Below are 21,226 nucleotides of genomic sequence, written 5' to 3' on the forward strand. Positions count from 1 at the left end.
TCCGGGGGGCACATCCTGCCCCCACCCTCCCCGGGTGCAAGCAGCAGCAGGAGCTGTCCCCCTCAGATGAGCCCTCTGTCCTGCACCCTGTCCAGCTGGGCAGTGCCTGTCCCCTCCCTCGCTGTGGGGATGGGGAACAGTTGATCTGCCCCCCTCCCCTTCCACCGCAACAGACTTACCAGCTGGAGGCAGCTCTCCACACTACATTGGAAATTGGATCAGTATCGGCCAATATGCCTCCTTAAAAATTGGATATCTGTATTGGCCCCAAAAATCTCTATTGGTGCACCCCTAGAAAGTGTGGCATAAGATGCAGTGAATTTGCTGGAACGTGGTAGCTGCTGTATTTCTGGAGCCTTCTCATGCTAGTTAAATAATTGTTGAATCTTTTTCAGCATGCCATGGTAATCGATTCTCGGAACTCTTCAATCTTGCCAAAACGAGGTGCTCTGCTGAAAATTAATCAGGTAGTGTTTAATTTACCAGTAGCTGCTAACATAGATGCTGTGCATGCGCATGCAGAAGGTGCTTATTTTGTTGCTTCCTGGTACTCATTTCTGACTATGTATTTTTAACACAAGTATCAGTCAGGGTAAACAGTAGGCCTGTGCGAAGTGGCTAGTATTTGGTTCGGATTTGGCCAATTTGGGGGACAGTGATTCAATTTGGTGATTTGAATCACTGGCCTAAATTGATTCAGTTGAATCTAATTCGGAGATTTGGCTGCTGCCGTGTCTCCAAATCAAACAGGTCCTATTCACCCGCCCACTCTCCCAGCCTAGTCAATGGCTGCCCCACCCGGCCCCAGCATCTGGGCACATTAAAAAAAAAAAAAAAAAAAAAAAAAAAAAAAAAAAAAAAAAAGCCCCACACTCACTGGCTCCTGCCAGGTGGAGGAGTGATCCCCGCTGCCCTGCACTGTGTGGCTGGGCTTGGCCCCGACAGCTGCTGCAGCAGCCATTGATTGCGGGGCTTTTTTTTAAAGCGCTGGGATGCTGGGGCAGGTGGGACAGCCTTTGACTAGGCTGGGAGAGCCATCGGGGGGTGCTCAGGTGGGCTCAGGGAGTAGGCAGGGGATGCAGCCTGGTGGGGGTCCCACCCATGGTCCCTCCCTGTTGGCTACAAATGTCCAACTTGGGATCCTTAAAATTCTAGTTTATTAGGCGGATTGAAACACTGTAATCATAAACCTTGGGGCTGGTGTCCCCCCCCCCACACACACACACACAGTAGCAGGCTACAGAGTCAGGTATACCTATCCTACAAGCGCTGGAGTCTGCCATCGATGGCCAGTTGAGGCTTCTTTCAGTGTGGTGTTATCCTCCAGAAGGGGGTTGCCGGCTGGTCCTTCTGGCTGGACAGGTCTGGTCGAGTTGGAGATTGAGATCAAGAAGGCGCCACTAAGGGTCACTTTTCACTGCCTTTTATCTGTCCCTGGCAGACTTTGGTGACTCCCCAGTTTTCAGGTTTGCCCAATCCAGGGGTCATTGACCCTCGTGGGACCCCCCCCCCGCCCCCCCCCGGCTGGCTACTGGACAGCATCTGTCAGCTCCAGGGGTCGTCCGCATGTACGTGCAGGTTTGGGAGTCTGTTGATGAATTTAGAATAGGGCTCTGGGAGTGGTCGATCTGGAGATATTCAGCCCAAAAGTTGGTCTCTGGCGTTGATTAACTCAGGCCAGGGCTTCTAGGCCTTGATCAGTGACCTTTAGAGATTTCCCGGTTGTTACATTGTCTTCTATTGAGTTCTTTCGTTGGTTGATCTGCAGCTTCCAGGTGATAATTGCTGTCTGCTGCTACTGTGTTACACATTCAATCACTGATTCACTCACTCTTTCAGGGGCCAGCCTGATACAGAGAAGGACAGTTTGATTCCTATCCTTGTTAACATTGTTACAATGTATAACTTACTAAAACACATTTAGTTGAAAGTTGAAAGGTGAGGAGTATAAAATATAAGCTACAAATGCCATGGCACACAAATAGATAAAAATACCAAACTACAAGGGGAGATACAAAATGCACACATACAAATTTTAAAACGCAATTCCTTATCTTAAAGTGAAAGAGAGAAGAAGGAAGAAAAGGTAGAAAAAGAGAAACATATCCAGAGGGGAGAGCAAATGCAGGCAAGAGGAAAAGGGTGCTTTCTGTTACATCCCCACCCCCTACTTACTGGCAGAGAGCCTGGGTCCAGCTCCCTGCGGCGGCATGTAGGGATTGCCTGAATTTCCGAATCTCTGAATCATTTCCAAGTTGATTTGGAGGCTTTGAATCTATTTGGACCTTTTTATTGGTCTCTTGATTCAGTTCGGATTTGGAGATTCGGCTACCAAATAGGGCCGAATCTCCTCTGAATCAAATCAGCAACTGAAGCTTTGCACAGCCCTAGTAAACAGTAGGAGCAATTATTTGTTACCATCCTGTCTTACCTTTACAGCATTGTTATTTAATTGCTAATTCTCTTTATAGTGACAGTCATTTTTTCACATTTATATCATTGAACAGTATAACTACAAACCCAACAGTTTTCAATCCCTGACATTCAATTCTTCACTGGTTAGGAAATGCTGTCATATGCTAACACTATCTCTCTCAAGCTGGCTAGATGGACAACAGCTGATGTGTTGTACCATCATGGCCCAATGTTGCCAAACTCTGATACAGGCAGTCCTCAACGTTTCGAGTTACAATGTTTTGCACTTACAACGTTTATAAACTAACACCCTGTTTAACTTTGACGTCAGTTTTGACTTTACAACACTTGATCCGATGCGACACCACGCCAGCGAACAAGTTTGCTGTGTCGCTCATCCCCCTGGAGAACATCTGTCCAAACTTCCTTGGACTCTTTCTTTAAGAAGCAGACAAGACTCCAGAAAAACCTCCAGCCAAGAATCCTTCAAAGAGTCCAACCACGAGCCTTTCAAAAAGTCCAGCAAAGTCACCTCAAAGAAGTCCTTCCAAATCAGTGATTGCTATTTACAATATAAATACATTAATGTAGCTATATTACTCATCTATAATTGATTGAGTACAAAATTCTGGGGTATTTTTGGTGAAAATAGGGTATCAGGCCAGGGAGGAACCAACCCCCCAGTTATAACATTGTTTCTTATGAGAAAATTGGTTTTCAGTTACAACATTTCGACTTAAGATGCAGTTTTCAGGAACCAGTTGTGTCGTAACTCCGAGGACTGCCTGTACTTGCTACAGTAAAAGCTCTGTTATCCGGCATCCATGGGGAGTGGGTGGGGGTGCTGGTTAGTCAAATATGCTGGTTATGTGAGAGTTGTACTTACAGCCCGGCGGGTTGGAGGAGTCTTTGCCTCATTGGGCTGCTGCCCCTCCCACCACGTCCAGTGCGCTAGGGCTTTCATTCCCTGGTGTCAGTGTGCCTGGGGGACAGGGAAGGGGGCCCCGTGCAGGCTGCTTTTTTCTCGGCCGTCGTCCACGAGGAAGAAGTGGGACTCTGCTCGTGGCGGCGAAACTGAAAGTGCCATGGTGGGGCTTCCAATTTCGCTTTTGCCACGTTGATCAGCAGGTGGTACATAAAGTACCAAAGGTTGAGAACCATTGCTGTAAACAACCTATCTGTGAGAAGCACATGGCAAGATGCTGTTGGCTATCGGAATTTTTCCAGATACGTGAAGGAAGAGTTGTATTGCCATCTATGGTAGATGCCGGTTAATAGAGCATTCCGGATGGTAAAGCGACACATAACACAGCTTTTACTGTACTTGCTTCTAAAATTCATTATGCATCCATATGATCTATTTTCTATAAAGGTCACTTTCAGAACTTTTGGGTATGAAATTCAGCACAGAGATGGTGTTTCAGCTCAGTCCTCAGAAATCTTAAAATTAGTATCTTTTCTGATGTATGGTGTTAAACATTCTAGATCTATGACCCTAATTCTAGTGTGTGTACAACCCATCCATTACAATTTCTGTGGTTGTCATAACCCTTATTTTGGGGACAGCTGATTTTTGAATGGTACACAGTATTTGAAATGTCATCTCCCTCTCTTCCAGCAAGACCTGTAAGGTGCTGCAGGACCCGCTCGTCAAATAAGAGCAGCACAGACTAGCTTCCTAAGTAAAGGAAATGCTTTTAATTTAGGGCCTTAAGGTAACAGGAACAAAGTTTGGAAACTGCAGGGGAGCCCTCAAAAACCCATAACTAATAAAAGGCCTGGCATTAATTCTGTTAATTTAGGGGTGTCAAACTCATGGCCCCACAGGCCAGATGAGTGATGTGGGGCTGTCCACATGGGCTGGATTCAGCCTACAGACCCATCTCCCCTTGTACGCTGTCCCCAGCATGCACACCGTGTCTGTGTGGAACCAGTCTGGGATATATGTCAGGATGTTACACGGTCAAAGCAAAATCTATTGTTGCTTTTTGTTCAGTTATTCTGTGCTCTTAACCTTACTCTGGTATAATATCACTGGATTTTACAGTTGCTTCACTAGATATGAAACTTTCCTAGCATTGGCAACGTGTAGGGGGTGCATGCAGGTCCACGTGCACCCCTTGAGATTTGGCTGCTGCTGCCAGCAGTGTCTGCGGGTGGTTGCCGATCGCTGATTGGCGCTCACCACCCCACCTCGCAGCTGACACTTCTGTGGCCGCCTGCGTGAGCTCCCACTTCGCTGCTGCCTGCAGGGAATTGCCATGCTCCCCAAAGCTGCGGAAGGCATGCTATGTTCACGTTTTCTAACTAAAGGAACTAACTGCTTGATCCTGGGTGTCAAACAGAATAGCACGCTCCATTCTGTTATTATTAACAAATGGTATAGAAAGCAACTGCCCTGTTTAATGTCTGGGGTAAAAAAAAAAAAAGAAAAGAAAAAAACGTGTTTTGACATGTCAGTTTGCCATGTGCTTTTTTACACTGGTGTAGATAGAATTCAGTTGCTCATCAACATAGAAGCTGCTGTTGCTTACATGGAGAACACTGCTGGTGGTGACATGGTCTTCCTTCCTAGGAAAAGTATTAAAGTTTGTATGTTCAGGGTAACTTTTATAAAGGTTTCTGTTTATCTAGGAGCTGGCTGGCTACAGTGGTGGAGATGTGAGCTTTCTGAAAGAGGACTTTGAGCTTCAGTTGAATAAGCAGGTTTTTTGGGATTCGGTAAGTATTTACATATTCAACAGTCAGTCAGCAAGTAACAAAAGGGGTAACTTGCATCTTTGATGTTATCTTCAAAAGGCAAGTACTGCTAAAATTACTAGCAACTAAAGCTGGAAGTTGTAACTATCATAATTTTACCTTGAAACTCAAAAAAAAAAAAAAATCCTAATTGCTAGAATTTCTAGCAGTTCATTTAATTCCTTTTATGGGTAGTCACTTGAGTTGCTTGAATTATTTCTCAGTCATCAGATATGAGCAATCTTATTCCTTTTAAGGGAAAATTCATTTTGGCAAACAGGTACTGCATTCATTTATCCTTTGATATAGGTCACTGTTAGCTTTTTCTTGGCTGATTGACCGATCCCCACAGATCAGGCTTCTCTTCCTTCTCATGCTTATACATCTTCCAGCCAGTCTTGCCTGCTTAACCTTTCCTTATTGTCTGATTTTGAATTTGATTACATCACTATAAGTTCATGAATATTCCTACTTTTCCCCTGGTACTGTCTTAATACGTGAATTATAGCATGTGTTGTGTGGTAAGTATTTTATTTATTTTCTATATAGAGCACTTGAAGGTGAGAAGGAAAGCCAGCCTCAGAAGTGAGTTAACAGCACAGTGCATTTTTAAACCTTCATAAACTGGGCATAAACAGCATTGAGCATATAAACTAATTTCAGTTTATGTATTAAAAATCTTCTTTCGGCTCTTGTTCTTCTGTTCCTTCAGGTGCGCTTCACATGTTCCTGCAAGATGCATAGATACCAGAAGTTCCATGCAAATACTGACTCTTCTGGTATCTACCATCTTGAAATTACATATGACAATATCTTTAATAAACACATTTGAATGTCGGTGTGTACATCTCCTTTTATATTAGTCTGCAGTTAGATTTATGTGGGAAATTGAACAATTTGTAAGGTAAAACAAAAAAGTTGTTTGGGTTTGTTTTTTTTTTAATGAGGGTAGTGGCAAGGCAGTGTCCACATCCATTTGAACAGGAGTGGATAGTTCCTTCTAGCATTCTCCATTGACACATCTGGTCGTGTTAAGTTTAACAGCATTTCAGATTTTGTGAATGAGTTTTGCTTGGGTTAAATGAATTCCCTGAAACCAGTATTTTGGAGTGAGGAAGAGGCAGTATGAGCCAATAAGAAGTGAGACTTCTGTTGGGAAAAGAGAACCTTTTTGAAGAGAACACACGTTTCAACCAAAAACCTTCAGGAAACCATTTAACATGCTCTGTAAAATAAAGTTGGAGTTCACTTAAATCAGGTATCATTATGATAGTGGACTCTTGGAGTTATTTTAGTTGTGTTAGTATATAATCAACTTGCTTGTTAGTATCAAGATTTCTGATCACAAATAGAGTCTATTGATGCTCGTTCATTGTTTATAACTTTGTTTTTTAGCTTTAGTAAGACATTTAAAAATTCAATGGCTAACAAAAGGAAAGAAGGGAAATTAGATAGCAGTCAATATAAATGAGAACCTGCAAAGCGTAGAAAATTGATCATTAAAGCTGAAGGGAAAACAATCCATGATTGGCAAAGGTAATGATAATAAGGAATTCTTAAATTGTGTTAAGGGCAAAAAGCTACTTTGTCATAGTATCAGCCCATTACGAGAGGACAATAGCAAAATGGTTACAAATATAGAAAAGGCGGAAGTGTTTCATAAGTCTTGCTGGCCTATATTTGGACAGAAGCAGCATGGTATACTTCTATCATTGTTCCTTAGTAACTGAGAGGAATGTTTAAACACCGTCTTCTAGGGATAAAAGTGAATTATTATTTTTTATCAGCAGGTCTGGATAATTTGCACTTCAGAATTCCAGAAGAATCAGCTAAGGAACTCTCAACCTGCTGATAAATTTTGATAAATCCTGGAATACTGGAGAAGTTCCAGAAGATTGAAAGAATGCTAATGTTGTAGCAATATTAAAAAAAAAAGACCAGGGTTGCTATAGATCAGGAAGCCTGATATTATTTCCAGGCAAAATAATGGAAAACTAGATAAGGGGTTTAATTGATAAAGAATTGTAGGGTAGGATCATAATGCCACGGAGCCTGGTTATATAGAAAATATGTCTTGCCAAACCTTGTTTCTTTCTTTGAGCTTAAGTCTGTTAAAAGCAACTATGTTTACATACCATTCCTAGTTTTCTTTTTTTTAATGTAGAACTTAGTACACCACTAGATGCTGATTAAAAATAATTAGCTCTATACAATATCAGTAGAGCACATCTCTTAATTACAGTTTATTTTGCAGAGGCCTTATAATGTTCTGTGTTAGATGTAATTAATGTCAGTAAAGATTTTATTTTATTTTATTTCTGAGAACAGCATAAAATGGTAAGAGTCAGGAAGTGAAAATGGATGAGGGAGTAGCAAGCAGACTGTAGGATAACTATTTTTTTTTTTCTAGACTTGCAATTTGAAAACAGCAGTATCTTATTTTAAATGTACTGTGACTATTTTTTTTTCAAATGTAACACTACATAGATTAGAAAGAAGGCAGTAATGATCAGTAGTTTTTCTGAAAATGTATTTCTTAAAGATTTGTTACCAACATATACCCTGATCACATGCAAAGTTTAGTTGAGCCAGTGGGAGCTATGCACCTGTATCAGGTGATACAATTTAGTCAATGGGGCATGTGAACAATACTTGATAAATGCCAACTTATAAAAAAAATCACTTATTCTTTTCCCCTAAGGTATTTTCGGCATCTCTCTGGGGTGGATTGTTGGTCCCTATTGGAGACAAGCCGTCCAGTATTGCTGATAGGCAAGTAATGCATTGAATTCCCAGTTTTGTACTATTGTTTTGCTGTTTTCAGTAACCTCAGGTAACATATATGAAAACGCTATAGCTGCTTTTTCTTTTTGCATTTAGTAGTTTGTTTTAGTCCTTGACACCTAATGAAGCAAGCCCTCACTTGAGAGCCATGTTAACACATTGCTGCTCCCATCTGTCATTGCCATGGTACATGGTCATACATTTACAACTTGCAGGTAGTGCTATTAAATAGTGTATATTGACCTCCTTCAATAGTTACTTAACACCTGCAAAATTTATCCATTTTAATTTGAGGAAACCATGCATAAATGAATACCCTTGGGTGATACAACTGTCTTTTAAATGTGACCAGCTTATTCTTGTTCAGGCTTTGAAATACAATATCTGCTAAAGATCACTAACAGAAACCATTCAGACTTAAAATTATTTTTACCAGCTATCAAGTGGAATTAATTTAACTTTAACATTGAACAGATACTGTTGTTAAGGTGCTTTAGAAAATATTCAGATGGGTCAAACTTGCTGAGAACCAAATTCAGGATTCTGTTTCGCCTGCAGTGGTGAATGCCACCACTAGTACCTAATCTTGTAAAAGGAGCTGCATTTCTTGTTACTGCAGTAGTAGGAAAGGAAATACAGAAACTTGTAATTTGGTAAAGGAAGACTTTTTTTTTCTCAATTTTTTTTGGTTTTAAAATTCAGCCCAGTTGTGACCTCTGATAATGAATTGTATTTCACTTAACCTGTAAAACAACAAAAACCAAAGAAGTTACCTCTAATTCTGAATTTGAATTGCAAAGAATGGATAACTGCATTCTGAAATTAACTAGGACCCTTCTGTAATGTTTAATTGAAATAAAAATTACTTTGTTTTCTAGGTTTTATCTTGGTGGACCAACAAGTGTTCGTGGATTCAGTATGTACAGCATTGGACCCCAAAGCGAAGGTCTGGAACTCTTAAATCCCAATCTTATAACAACATCATAAGTGCTAGTTTTAAAAGACAGGGTTTGTATCTTTGTTGCACTTAGATTTTAAATAAGTAGAAACTTTTCTCTCTCTGGCTTATTTTTTCAGAAGAAGTGGATATAATCCTAAGGGTTTGAGTTTTGAGTATCTGATTTCTGATATTACTAGATCACAATGGAAAAAAGATGATGCCTTCACAGTTTTATGTTTTGAGTCTACTTTGCTAGATTGACTTCACAGGAAGACTTGTTTAAGATCCATTTTTAAATTCCATTTTTATCCCCTATGCATTCCTCCCTATATATCCTATTTACAGCTCTCTAATATCCTTCAAAGGGTGCTAAGATTTTGAGTATATGTGGCTGTCACTAAAATTAATTACGGTGACTAATTAAGACCTACTATTCCCTCTGTCAACATCTTTAATCTTCAAACCACTCATCTGAGTTTATGGTTTTGTTGACAGGAGTAATGGGCCACTGTGAGTTTTTTCCAGTTCTTTTTTAAGACAAAATGTGTTTGTAATAGTGGTTACACTGATTCTGTTACTTGATGTAGTGTATGTACAGAGTAAGTTAGGTTGAGAAACAGTCTGTTCTGAGATGGAGATTTGAGAGCCAGGAACTTTCCTCAGTTTTGTCTTTATTCTCCTAATGATTTGCTGTGATCATAGGTTAATTGCTTAATTTTGTTCAGTTTCCTATCTTTAAAACAAAGATAACTTTCTCAGAGGTACATATGGTAGAGAATCAGTTATCTGTGAAGTCACTTAACTGGATGTTTTGTATTAAAAGAATCAGTCTGCAGGTTGGTTTTTGCTTGTTGATGAGACAACTGTTACTCATTCACTAATGCTTTGAGATTTTAAGGTTGGTTGTAGCCATGTTGGTGTAAGGAGACAGGCAGACAAGGTTCTTTAGGTAAACGTGATATCTTTTTATTAGACCAACTAAATATTTATTTGGTCTAATTTAGTTGGTCTAATAAAACATGACATTTACCCAAAGAACCTTGTCTGCCTTGAGATTTTAACACTACACAGAAACATATGTTTACTTTTTATAAACATAATTTTTAATATTTGCTATACAGCACAGTAATTGAAGTAAATTAAACACCACTTCATACTGTGATGTTTGAGTATAAAGGAAAACTGATTATCTAGAATGATAGTGGAACTAATTATTCTGGATAATCAACTTTTTACTGTAGTAGGTTGTCTCTGTTGAGCAACTAACATGTTCTTGCCCCCTGAGCCTACCTAAAAGCAAAGATAAAAGATAACTGCTTGTGTAAGATTTAAAGAACTATATAAGTGTTAATTTATCCCTTGCTGGAAGTAGGAATGGAGAACCAATGTGGAAGAGGTGTGACCATAATAAAACAATTTAGGAGTTCCCCTTCCTTTTGGAGCTTTTCCTTTTGCTCTACTCCATGTAAATACTTTGTGTGCAACATTTTTCCATGCAGGTGATTACCTGGGAGGAGAAGCCTTTTGGGCTGGTGGCCTGCACCTGTACACGCCTCTCCCTTTTCGGCCAGGCCGGGGGGGATTTGGAGACCTTTTCAGAACACACTTCTTCCTCAATGCTGGAAACCTCTGCAACCTTAACTATGGTGAGAAGGAAGATATGCATGTAAATATTGAATCGCATGCACCTGTCCTCAACCTCCCTCCTCCTCTCCCCAGATCTCAGGAGGGTAATAATATAATGATAGTCTATATATAGGTTTTCTCAATCTTATTTTATAGCTGGGGAGTCGAACATACAGCCCACAGGCTGTATTCAGACCACACCAGTGAGTCATCTAGCCTGCAAGGCTTCTTTCTGGCCAGACAACTTGCCTCCAGATCCAGTCTGCAGGACTTGTCACCACAGCTTGCAGACCTACTGTGCCAGTGCTGCACTTGGGGTTAAAACTGCCCACCACAAATTTTCCCTTTGTTGATGGCCACCTGGCATATAAATGGGCAGTGAAGCAGAGACTTTAACCCCTGTGCTCTGACTACAATGACACAGCAGCTCCAGCAGCCATGGTAAAGGGAGGTTAAGTGGCAGTGGTATTAACTCCTTGGCTGCTGGCGCTGACACAGCAGTTGTAGCCACAGTAAGAAGCCCTGTGGGCTGGATTCAGAGAGGAGTCATCTGGCCCGCAAGAATCACTATGATAGACTCTAGTCTGCCAACTCAGGTGAGTTTGACAGCCATGGTTTACATAGTTTACACTGTAAAAATTATAGCGGGCAAAAACATACGCTAAAAAATAGTAGGCTACATTTTGGTCATCTTTGCATTTGTCAAGTTAGCAGGTAAAGTGGTAATTATAGTAGACCTCTCTAAATCACTTTTTAAAATAAAATTTTTAGGCCCAGGAACTTTTCAGGATGCAGAAGCCTGTCTAGTTAGGCTAACTTTGATAGCTGTTTGTGTAATACTTGCTTTGCTAGACACACTAGGTTTTGGAGGAAAAATAGAAGAATCAAATTACAGATTAAAAAGTTAAGGCACCATAATGTATCTTGAGTATGGGGTAATTATTAGGGCTTTGTGAGATTTCGCTGGCTATTCCATTTTGACGCTGTTTTGACTTGTTTCGAGCTTGAAACAGTGAAATCAAATGAAATAAAAGGCTTCAAAACAACCTCAAAACGAAATGAGGGCGGTCAAAATGTTTAGAGTTTCAAAGCTGAAGCTGGGCTTGCTTGCACAGAAATAGAAAGTAAGGAGAGGGAGGGGAAAGAGGGGGGAAGGACTGCTCTGATATTGACTGTGTAGCTGGCCAGTGACTGTGATCCTTCCCTGAGGTCCCTTGCAGTCCCAGTACTTTGAGGGAGGGATGGAAAAACAGCATAAAAAGCAGAAATGTTTGAACTGAGCTGCTTTCTGCTACTGAGCTGTGTCTTTTAGGGCTGTGCGAAGCTTTGGTTGCTGATTTGATTTGGCGGAGATTCAGCCCGATTCGGTGGCTGAATCTTTGAATCCAAATTGAATCAGGAGACCCTTTACTTTCTCCAAATTGAATCGGAACCCTTCAAATCAGTTCGGAGAGATTCAGTGATTCAGAATGTCTCTTAAATGTTTTTTCTACATACCTCAAGCTACCAGGCAGCTCATGAACGCTGAGATGGTGGGACAGATGGAGCATCCCACAGGAGTGTGGGGGTGGTCCCCAGTGTGCTTGATGGCGGACCCAGAAGTGGACCAGAATCTGCCCCCTGGCTTGGCGACTGATGCCTTCGGGGGGGGGGGGGGGGAGTATGCAGAGTCCCCCTGTGGTTGATTACTGAGCTGGAGGGGCGCAGGGGGGCCCCCCGCACGCTCAGTGGCAGACCCAGAAGTGGCCCAGAAGTACTATGTTGCTAGAGAGAGACAGTACTTCCAGTTCACTTTCAGATCTGCCGCTGAGCATGCGGGGAGCCCCACCATGTTCCTGTGGGGCGCTCCATCTGCCCCAGCATTGCAGCGTTCATGAGCTGCGCCTGGTACCTCGAGGTATGTAGAAAAAAACACTTAATGCTGTGTCTATAGCTGAATCGCTGATTCTCCAAATCAGCATTGAATCTTCAGACTGGAAGGACTCAGGGCCCTGGGCACATTTAAGCCCCAGGGCTCAGGCTGGCAAGGGAGAATTCTCTGGCAGCTGCTGGAAAAGAAGCTCCTTCAGGAAAGAAAAGAAAGGCTCTGTGACAGTTTGGCTGCCTGCGATGCTAGTGCTACTGTGGTACTTACCTGTTGTTATTTAAAGTAGTGAACCAGGCTGAGGCTGTAGGGGAGGAGGAGCCAGCCTCATTGGGGCACACTACCATGTCGTGTGGAGGCCCCAGCGCCAGTGAGGGCGCACCTTAACATGCACGCACAGTCACACGTCACAAGTTTTGCTTGTCAGCTGCTTGAGGTGCAGTTTCCCAGAAACCCCTGCACCTGTCTCCTTGGAACTTAACAGGCTTTGTGGCCTCAGCAGGGGCTACCCTCCCTCCCTGCTGCTTTCATTCAAATCAGGCAAGAAATGACAAAGTTATAGGCAGTTTTGTGATTCCCCATTATAGCCTATGGGCAAAATGAAACTGCAAAACTGTTTCAAGGAAGCACTGTTCTGTTTCGTTTTGAAACGAAATGAAATGTCAAAATGAAACGCTTTCCCTTTGAAATGGAAGTCAAAACGAAATGGTGCTGTTTCACACAACCCTAGTAACTAGTATGCTGCTTTTCTTCCCATTCTTTCAGCTTCCTTTCCTTCCAGAGTCCATTCAATGATTTACTAGGGTTTGTGGGGTGCAGCTAATATTAGTGATATTTGATATCTGACATCTTGAGGGAAAAAATATCTTCACTCATACACTGCATGCCCAACTGAACAGTAGATGAATCTATTACCGGAGACTTGCTGAATTCTACCTCTAACCATTAGTATAAGAACCAGAGAAGTTAGAGAAGAAATGTTGACCAAGTTCCTGATTCTCACAAGCAGGTGGTTCTTGCCTGAGTTGCTAATTATTCACCAGTTCTGGGTACTTTATTTACTTTATTTCAAGTAGTTAGACACTAGATGCTCCTAAAATTCAGTTACATTGTCCAGATAGTGAAAGGCTATTTTGATTCCTATTCTAATGTTTCTTTCACTGCTCAGGTGAAGGTCCCAAAGCTCACCTCAGGAAGCTGGCCGAGTGTATCCGATGGTCGTACGGTGCTGGAATAGTGCTCAGACTTGGAAACATTGCTAGATTAGAACTTAACTACTGTTTCCCCATGGGAGTGCAAAGTGGCGACAGGTTTGTTTTTCACAGAATTATAGAGCTGGAAGGGAGCTCAGGAGGTCATCCTTGTTCAAAGCAGAGTTATCCATGTCTAAACCATCCTAATCAAGTGTTTGTCTAACCTGCTCTTAAAAACTTCCAGCGATGGAGGTTCTACGGCCTCTTTTACTAATCTGTTCCAGTGTTTACTCACCATTGCAGCTGATTTTTAGAATATTATCTAATTTTCAAACTTTTTAGATTACCTAGAACCTTATTCAGTTGTCCGAATTAGAAAGTTATTTTTTGTTTGTTCTTTGACTATTTATTCTCTGGAGATTTTCTCAGCTCTGATGCAGTTTTTTCCAGCCAAGTTATTCCATGTTGGCTTCAGAAGTATTTCCTTAATTAGAGTTCTATTTCAGGTTTCAAACTTCATTGAATTTTTAATTCATCTGTTGAAAGTATATGAGCAAATGTGTGGCAGGATTTTTTTCTTTACAATGAAGATGTACATGGTGAAACACCTCATGGAGTTTTAACAAAATTGGACAGATATCAATCTTTTCAGCTGGGATTTCACAGCTAAAAAGTGTAAGCTTCTGATTGCTAGGTACAGATAATGAGGAATTTGATTATAAGGAATTAGATAAGGAATTATTATAATTGCATTTTTGCAGCCAGTTCTAATAGCCTGCATTAAGCAGCCTAAAATGGAAAAAAACTTCAGAGTCCTGAACCTGACTGTGAAATACTGTGAATATCATTTTGGATATTGAAATTGCTTTTCCTTACTTAAGGTGCAGTTGATGATTTTGAACATCATTTGATCTTTGAAACTTTTATGATGCTAAATTTCATTACTTCATATGAGTTGCAGGTGGTGGGAATGAATGATGAATATGGTCCATAATTTTTAATTACTGGCAGGCAGTTATCCATGGAAAATTGGCATGGAAATTGTTTTTATTTAAAGGATCCTTTCTCAGCTGTTCTTTCTTAAATATATTTGAATTGTAGTTTTCCAAAAGCTGAACGCAGTAAAAATTTGTCTGGGAAGGAATTGCTCAAAGAAGAATTTAATGACGCATATATCACTAATTCTACTTTTTTTTTTTTTTTTTTTTTAAACATTTTTCTTTCAGGATATGTGATGGTGTCCAGTTTGGAGCTGGAATAAGGTTCCTATAATACAGCAACATTTCCCGCTGATATCAGAAAGGGAGAGCACTTGAAAAAACGTATGGCTCAATATGGTCTGGATTTTTTTTTTTCTTGAAGTCTAAATATGCATTTCATAAAGCTCTCAGACTCCACCATAAATAATAAAGGTGGGGAATAAATAATTATGGCACAATAAAGGATTATGCCATAAAGATGTGTTGTACATCTGATTTTTTTTTCTCAAGGATGAGGAAGGAGTCTGTGGTGTGATTGACAGACGTGCATACTCATACGCACGCACGCACTTAAACTTGTAAATTTTACTGAGGAGTTCATACTCTGAAACAAAAAAACAAAACAAGAATAAAAAATAGGTGCTTTGGAAACTGATTCTGAGACCATTCCAGAAAACAGGTGTCAGTAGACTTATTTTTTTTCAGTACTCTAACATCTTCAGCTGCAAGCCACATAAATATGGGCTACACTACACATATAGCACCAGACTGTTAATAAATGTTAAGCATTATTTTTCCATGCTTCCATAAGCATCAAGTTTGAGGAGGAGGGAGAACACCCTAACACATTTGTGCATCAGACACTACTTGATATGTAACAAGCATAATGGTTATAGTTGAAGGTAAGGACTCGGATTAAAAGTATTATTTATAATATTATGGAAGGAGCTTTGTTGTATTTGTTTCCTATTAATCTGGACTGCCTTTTGCAAAGGTTTGAATCCAAAATTCAAGAACATTCATTGTAGCAATCAAAACTAATTTATTTTTTTCAGATTTTCAGTGAAGTGGGTAGCTTTAAATATTTTGGAACTAGTATTGTAAACAGGTTTGGAAGGGCCAAGATCAAAAGCTGTGTTGATTTTCTTCAGTAGGTCACAAAAAAACCTCTTTCACCTTCTGTATTTGAGATCAGGCAACACTAGCGTCTTTGGTTTTATATTAAAGGGCAATCCTTGATTAATTATTCTTTTAATATTCATTCTAGTTTGTGATACTGTGCCATACAGCTAAGTATATTTTCCTGTTTTAAATTCTTACGTAAGGTTTATGATTCCTTTTATCCTGTTCTAATGACTTTGTTTTCATAACACTTTACTAGTTTTTATTTTGTGTAAATTAAGTGCACCCGTCCTAAACTGTCAATACAACCTGCCCGGATATAAAATCTATTTGCCTTACATTTAAATATACTCCCTTATCAGTCTGACTTCCTTTTTAAAGCCATTATCTAGAACTACTCCTCACAGACAAAATAAACAAAGGTACTCCTTGGGCATTTATCAGGGACAAATACTCCTGGTTTGCTCTGTCCTGCTGAAGAATCAAGTTTAATACACTGCAAATTACTGTGATTTTTATTGACTAAAATGATGGATAACCTTTTGTGTTAAATCTGTTATTACATTTAGGGTTTCAGCAACTGGTAATATTTGCTGCAGTGTTGTTTGAAGTACACCAACATTTTTAGTGTAAGAATGGAAATATTTGTGTTAAAATATGAATGAAGTATGGTTTATACTTCAGGATGAAGTAAGGTGTTTTTTTCTTGTGGGAATTGAGGGTTTATTGTGTTCAGGTTGCTAAAACTAAATGTATTTGGCTATCTTAAAATCACACTTCATGAATAGAGGGAAAAGCTTTGTTGGCATGCAAAGCCATGGAGGGAAAGGCTGGCTGGTTACAATCTCCTAGTTTTAGGGCTGGAAAATAAGTTCTAATACTACAAAACCAAACCAAACCAAAATAAATAAATAAATAAAAAAACCCACAAGCCCTTACCAGTTACTTTAGAAGTTAAGGTGACCTACCTGATTTGCATACCTGGGCAAGTCTGTGAAACAGCTCCAGTTTTCACACACAGAAATGTGTTAATTCCAGATTTAAATTTCAGAAAACTCTGGTCTGATTTAAATCAGTAAGCTGTAAGGGAAACAATGGCCTTCCTATTAGTATATAGTGAATGATGAGTTGGCAAGCAGTGTTTGAAATCATATCTAAAACCCTTGAAATTATATATAAAACCCTGTTGTTTTCATAAAGTACTTATACTAGTATGGTTATAAGTAATGCCCTTCCTCTTGCAATGTATTACTGAAGTCCCCTAATTTGGGTAGAAAATAAACATGTAAATTGCAAAGTAGAATTCCAAAGTCTAATATAGTACAGTACTAAGCAAAATCAGTAATAGAATGGCTCTAAAACGGGTGGGCAATTACTTTGGCTGGAGGGCCACTTCATGAGTTTTGGTGAGCTGTTGAGGGTTGCACGGGTAGCCTTGCCTCTTAACAGGTCCCTGCCCCCTGGTTGCCACCTTGGGGCCAGAAGTCCTGCCCCTGCCCCTTGCCACTGGAAGTCCTGCCCCCCCCCTCTAAAGTACTCCTTTTGGGAGGGGGAACGCCATCTTGGAACCAGAAAAAAATCAAATCAAACACTAAAAGTCAAACTTCTACGATAACATTTTAATTTTATTACAAAAAATATTTTTGTCGTGATTTGTGTTTGTGTACTGTATATAGAGGTGACTGCATAAATAACTCAAAAAAATAAATAAACCTACTAAACCTTTGTGTAGGTTTAAACTAGACATTAGAAGGCACTACTTCACAGTCAGGGCAGCTAGAATCTGGAACCAACTTCCAAGGGAAGTGGTGCTGGCTCCTACCTTGGGGGTCTTTAAGAGGAGGCTTGACATTTACCTAGCTGGGGTCATTTGAGCCCATTTTTCTCTCCTGCCCAGGGCAGGGTTCAGACTAAAAGCTCTACAAGGTCCCTTCCGACCCTACATTTGTGAATCTGAATAAAGTCCTATTCTTGTATATTGGGTGTGGGGTATGGCTGGGGGTGGTGTGCATGGTAGGGTGGAGGGGGTGTGGGGGGGGTTTGAGGGGTGTAGCTGTGTGTGGGGGCAATAGGGTATGTTGCAGAGGTGTGTGTGTATATGTAGGGGTAGGGTGTAAGTGTATGGCTTTTGTTGGGTGTGAGGGAGGATGGGGGGGTGTGGGGACCCCCCCACTCTCTCCCTTTTATGGTTCACAGGTCCTTCCGCCAGCAGCAGGTGGTGGGTGCTTGGGGCATTTGTGGCCTGTGCAGATGCCGCCACATGTGGCTCTGGCCAGTGCTGCACATGGAGGCAAGGAGCGCAGCCGGGCCGGTCTGCCTCTATTGCATGGGGCTCCCCGTGGCGCACATCCAGCTCCTGGCACTCACGCACCCCCAGAGGAAGCTCCATGTGATGAAGCAGCTGCCTTCACCATTCCCTGCTGTGTAGGTCCTGGGACTCCACCAGAAGTGGAGGAGAACCCCACCCTATGCTTTCCCGGTGGAGTCCCGGGACCTCCAGGAGTCAGGGAGCAGCAGAGGCAGCTGAGTGGGGCCTTTGGGCAGGGGGCTGGACTCGATGATCTTCCGAGGTCCCTTCCAGCCCTAATGTCTATGAAATCATGCAGGGCTTCCCCCAGTGGTGAGGGAGTCCCGGGACCTGCATGTGCGTCTCTGCGCAATAGAGGTGTGTCGGCCTGTCTGTGTTTCTTGCTACCACGTGCAGTGCTGGGCAGAGCCATGCGGTGCTGGGTGTCAGCACCTGCGCAGGCCACAAGTGCCCCAAGCGCCTGCTGGTGGCAGAAGGGGCTGTGCGACATGGGGGTGGGGAGATGGGGAATGGACATGGCTGTCATTGTCTCTCCCAGCTGCTTGTCTGCTGCACAGGTGAACCTTACTTTTGTCCATTCACTGTATGGCCTAGGTGAAGTGCAGAAATCCCTACTCCCCACTAAGTAAGGGAGTTGCAATGTGTCCTTACTTAAATTGTCAAAAAGAAAAATAGTCACCTAAATGACTGGTGGTCTTATTGCAACTAAGTATCTTGACTTTTATAAACAGGAGGGCATGATGAGCACCTTCACATGGATTTTTAGCCTGCTCAACAGGACCTCTCTTTGTCAAGATTAGACCCATACCAGCTATCATGGTGCTTATTGGCTACTGTCATTGGGATGAGTAGCATGACTTCTCTGATCACACAAAAGGGAATTTTAGTTATAATTGTGCTGGGAAATCTGTAAAAATAAAAATGTTGTAATGCATACTAGGGTGTCTGCTGTTAGTATCCTGTTAATTTCACTACTATGCTGTGAACACCCACTCATAGCTAGGGACAGGACCTTATAGCAAATATTAATCTGTCTGGCACAGAAATCAAGCTTTCACTAAAGACTGGCCCAAAATACTCAAAATCAGCCTGCACCCAGTCAAACTAACTTGCACACATATTGAATAATTTTTACTTCTATGCAAGAATTACTCTGAGTACATTTCAGCTATTTGAAGTTAGTCTGTAGTACTAGTTAATTGACATAGTTCCGGTGCCCAAGAGAGAGAATGATTAATGTTACTTGCTTACTATAAGACAGAAAAAAGAAAATGAATTTTAAAGTATACTATGGCAGGGGCAGGCAATTATTTCAGGCAGAGGGTCGCTTACCAAGTTTTGGCAAGCTATTGAAGGCTGCAAGGGTAGCCCCATCCCTTGACACTTTCCTTTGAGTCAAGCAGCAGTTTCTGGGAACAAGCTGGTGCTGAGCGCTGGGGGAAAGCAGCCGCTCACCTTCCCCATGGCTGGCTTCCCGTGCTGCAACTGCTCAGGGCCCATGTGGGGCTGCCTGTGTCTGCTCTCTCTTGCCACTGCTGCCTTGTGGGGTGGCAATGACACAGCAGAGAGGTAGGACAGCCCCATGCAGGCTGTGAGTGACTGCATCAAGAAGTGCTGGCCACGGGGATGGGGGAGGGTGGCACTTTTCCCCTGCACTGAGCACCAGCTCGTTACCTGCTGCCGCTGCTCAGTCCAGGCGGGTGGGGTTGGGGCTGTGTGCTGCTCTTGACTGTACTGTGGGGCTGGAGCGGGGAAGCCAGTGGCAGCTGGGTAGGAGCACCAGGCCCGCGCCGGTGTCCTGGGCCCAGAGCAGTGTGGCAGGAGCACAGGGTTCCGGCTGGCAGGGGCTCTATGGAACCGGGTCAGCTTCCCCCTCTCCCTGCTGGTGCAGCCCAGCCCGGCTTCACAGATCCCTGCCAGCCCACACCTCAAGCTTCTACTGCCCCGCCCCGCGCTGGGCCCTGCTGGTGCTGGCCCCAGGACACCAGCACAGGCCCCGCACTCCTGCACGCCGCTTGCTTCCACTCTCCCCCAGCCCCACCACTCCGTTCCCACCTGCCCACCGGCTCCCGGCTGCGTGACTGGACTGTGGGGCTCAGCAAGAGCTGGCTTGGCCCCAAGGATTAGGACGATCCCCACAGTCCTCCCCTGCCTCTTTCCCCCTTCCCCCCTCCCCACTTCTTACCTGAATTTCTCGCACCAGTGCAGCCATGAACAGCCTCAGGGTCCCAGGCAGAAGCCCCTCTTAGGCAGGGGCTTCTGGCTGAGGGGGGCAAGGCTGGGTGGGCCCTGCTGCTGCAGGAGCCTGTCGGGGCTTCCCCTGGGTCCTACTGCCTCTGGTTCCTGTCATCTTTGACAGGGTCCAGGGGCAGGTAAATATAAATTTTCTAAAATTTTTAGGGCCCCTGCGGCCTAGATAGAATGGTCTGGTGAGCTGGATCTTGCCTATCCCTGTACTATAGGCAAGGTGCCCAACAACTTAGCATGTAAGTACAAATGTAAACAAAACAGAGCATGATATGGTACACTACTAAAAAACAGGTGTTTGCTTTGTCTTAGCAAGTGTGGAACAGCAAGAGATAATTGCCTTTTTATATGAAATGAGAGGAAATCAATCATCTTGAGACATTTATAATGATCATCTCTTCTATATTTTAAAATATTGAATTAAGTATTAGATTTCACATGGGATTTAAAATAGAAATACAACTTTGGAAAAAGAACTTTAGCAACATTTTAAATGTTCACCTTCCATTTCTCAGATATTAAAATCAACATAGTGCAGAGATCAAAAGTAGCTACTGAACTGGTTGGTCTTAAATTAAATAATTCTGTAGAGGACATCATAATGTCCTGACAGTTTTCTTAATGAGTGTATACTGAAAGGAATTGTATGCCTGCTACCTGCTTGTGTAGGATACATACATATTCCTGTAAGGTGTAACTATTTTGCTGGCTTGTAACTAGTTTAATTTTCTGAGACAAATTGTGATTTTCTTACTTGGGAATAGAGATTTTTGGATGGGAAGACCTGGTGGATTTATTTGTAAATGAGCAGTTATTCACCTACATGAATAAGGGTGGCATAAGATCACAGTCCTTATTTTCAAGGAGTTACTGAGCAAATCATGGAACAAAAATTAGATGGCCTTTTGCCTTCATGAACAGCTAAATGTAGTACTGCTAAGAACAAACAAATAATAGAGGAAACTATAGGAACTTAAGTGATTCTTTTGTTTAGGAAGGGGGCTACTT

At 42.0% G+C, this 21,226-nt stretch overlaps 1 protein-coding gene across 1 annotated transcript in view; it reads left to right on the plus strand.

Annotated features, from left to right (window-relative positions):
• Positions 1–15,018, plus strand: part of SAMM50 (SAMM50 sorting and assembly machinery component) — a 35,112-nt gene extending 20,094 nt beyond the window's left edge. The window contains exons 9-15 of the mRNA XM_014611441.3: positions 396–467; positions 5,050–5,136; positions 7,856–7,926; positions 8,817–8,884; positions 10,378–10,524; positions 13,537–13,678; positions 14,788–15,018. Coding sequence (XP_014466927.1) covers positions 396–467; positions 5,050–5,136; positions 7,856–7,926; positions 8,817–8,884; positions 10,378–10,524; positions 13,537–13,678; positions 14,788–14,833 — 633 coding nt within the window. The 3' untranslated portion in view covers positions 14,834–15,018. The remainder of the gene's footprint in view (positions 1–395; positions 468–5,049; positions 5,137–7,855; positions 7,927–8,816; positions 8,885–10,377; positions 10,525–13,536; positions 13,679–14,787) is intronic.
• Positions 15,019–21,226: the final 6,208 nt, after the last annotated feature.

The sequence above is a fragment of the Alligator mississippiensis genome, chromosome 4 (assembly GCF_030867095.1).
Source record: "Alligator mississippiensis isolate rAllMis1 chromosome 4, rAllMis1, whole genome shotgun sequence".
Lineage (NCBI taxonomy): Eukaryota > Metazoa > Chordata > Crocodylia > Alligatoridae > Alligator > Alligator mississippiensis.